This window comes from Montipora capricornis, chromosome 14, assembly GCF_036669925.1.
Source record: "Montipora capricornis isolate CH-2021 chromosome 14, ASM3666992v2, whole genome shotgun sequence".
Taxonomy (NCBI): domain Eukaryota; kingdom Metazoa; phylum Cnidaria; class Anthozoa; order Scleractinia; family Acroporidae; genus Montipora; species Montipora capricornis.
This window is the reverse complement of record NC_090896.1, coordinates 44,513,505-44,516,004: the sequence shown is the minus strand read 5'-3', so window position 1 is coordinate 44,516,004 and position 2,500 is coordinate 44,513,505. Positions and strand designations below refer to the sequence as shown.

The 2,500-nt window shown below is 38.5% G+C and overlaps 1 protein-coding gene across 2 annotated transcripts in view; it reads left to right on the top strand.

Annotated features, from left to right (window-relative positions):
* Window positions 1–2,500, top strand: part of LOC138033753 (uncharacterized) — a 79,941-nt gene that overhangs the window by 72,058 nt on the left and 5,383 nt on the right. For both annotated transcript variants that reach the window (XR_011128661.1, XM_068881560.1), the window contains one exon: window positions 1,916–1,998. Coding sequence is in view for 1 of the 2 variants with exons in the window: in XM_068881560.1 (XP_068737661.1) it covers window positions 1,916–1,998 (83 nt within the window). In the remaining variant the exon portion in view is untranslated. The remainder of the gene's footprint in view (window positions 1–1,915; window positions 1,999–2,500) is intronic.

The following is a 2,500-nucleotide window of genomic DNA, read 5'->3' as shown; positions in this document are numbered from 1 at the left end:
GGGTCTTCCTCGTGTTTTTGGTCTCTCGACACTCACGGGTACGAACGGGTACAAGCTTATTTTTGTTTATTCTTCTAATTAATTTATGTCCCCCATTTTTTACAAATATTTTATCCCTTATGTTACATACTTTACTGCCTTTTTAGTGATCATGGTATTTTTTAAACTATTTTTAATTGTGACAAACATATTTATGCTAATTTACTTGTATATTTTAACTCGCACATGAAAATTACCTCCGGAAGGTCAAAACGTCGTAACTTTTTATTGTTAATCTTATCATAAAATCGATTTTCAAGAATTTACTCATCAAGATTTTAAACTCTGCTTTGCCTCATTTCTTCCCTGGAACGAGACGGTAAAAAACGTTGACGATGATAATGTGATGGCAGAAGCCCATAACCTCACTTAGCATCAGTTTTCGATATTATATAAATTTAGACTACAGGTCCCGCCAATCAGATTGAGCCTAATGATCGCAACTTTCCTGATTGGTCCGTTACCAAGTAGCCAGGCGCACGAGGGATGCAAAATCGTGCGCCGAACGGAATGCTACTCCGTTTTGTTCCCGCATAAATCTAGCAGTATTTCTAAAAATAGACCGTCAATATCGTAAACTGATTGGCCTCATTCCATCGCAATAGGACGTTTTCAACCAAGCTCTAGAGACAAAAATAACAATAGAGAAATATACGACTTCTGGTGGACGAACAAAAGAAGCTAATGAGAGATCTTTTGTTATCGTCCACCAACATGGCGGCGATGACGTCACGTGAAAACCTCCTATTCGAAAATTCTGAGTTATAAGCTTTTGATGATGATGATATTAGAGTGGTTCAACATTGCGTTTACACGGAGCGATAAACAACAAACGCTGGGTAATTTTCTGCTTGTCAAAGACGCACGGAAATTCTATAATTCTTCCTTGCCTTTTCTTTTGAGAAGTTCTTGTTACAGACTTAACTGATTAGAGTGTAATGTGAAGTGCTAAGTATCTACCCCATATGAACCATGTGAGCGTTAGCCCTACTGATGGAAATGGGGCCCACACAAGGACAGAGAAAAACTCTGACCAGTGGAGCAGCGGTGATCTAGCCTGAGGGTCGTGGGTTCAGTCCCACCCTGGTCAGAGTTTTTCTCTGTCCTTGTGTGGGCCCCATTTCCATTAGTAGGGCTAACGCTCACATGGCTCATATGGGGTAGAAACTTAGCACTTCACATTACACTCTAATTAGTTAAGTCTGTTCAAATATAAGTGCTACTCGGCCAACGTTTGCAAAAACGTAATCCTTCCTTGTATTTGTTACAGTTTGCCTACAAGCGAGAAATGACCTAAAATCAAACAGGTTTCTTGGCTTTTGGGAAACTGCAAATTTCATCATGAAGTCTGTCGTTTGCTGTAAGAGCGTTGCTAAATCTCCCTAAAAGCCAGGGCAACCGGCTTCAGCATCCGTTAGATATGTCGAAACCGTTTGCCATCCCCTTTCAATCGCGTTGAAACATGTTCAATCGAAGTTGAATCGATGTTGAAATTGAACTTTGTTTCAGCAGCCATTCAACATTTCTCTTTCAACGTTAATCGGTATGCGCGTGCGCACTAATCGCTAATCGGTCTCTCAACGACGTATCCATGTCCGTATCCATGGCAACAACTGCAGGCTGAATACCAGGCCTCTGGTGAAGGTTTGTTCGTTCAATTAAATGTTGATGATGTGTTGAAAACGTTTGCCAGCCCGGCGGTCAACATCGTTCAACAGCGTTCAACAAAATCAAACGCCGGGTTGTTGGAGTAAACCTGTTGAAGCCGTTTGGCCACTCGGCCTTAATGGCGATCAGATGAAGACTACGCCGGATTATCCCCACTTTGAAAAACATCAAAATAACGTCTTTTCTTTTTTTTTTTTTACTTTTTCAGGTAAACGTGGCGATTTTGGCGCGCGTTATCAAGGAAATGACTTCAATTGAGCAAGTGAAGGACAACAATGCAGAACAACTGAAGTAAATCCAAAATATGTGATTCATCTGATCTCCAGGCTTTAAGTTAAATTTAAGTTAGAAACAAACATTCTAATAACGGAGATTTTAGGTATAAAAAATGGAGACTAGTAGGTTAGATGTGACGACTCACTCATCATTTTCAATGTCTGTTATTACTACATAATAAAGTACAATGCCGCCAAATCCTGAAACACTCTTCTCGTAAGTTACGCCATGATCAGTCTCTCACTAGTTTTAAACTGAGAGTAAAGAAACATCGAAATCATCTTAGTTAATTTTTCACCTTCATGAACTCTTCGAATGATTTTTTGCTTTCATTTATATATATTTTATTTATTCATATTATTTTGTACAGATCTCCATTTCAACCAGCTTTGCTGAACTGGAATTTCTGTATAAATGAATGTATATAAATAAATGAATAAAATAAATAAATAAAATGATTGCATGTGAAAAACGTGTTGCATACGATTAAAATCACATGCACATTACATTACTATTT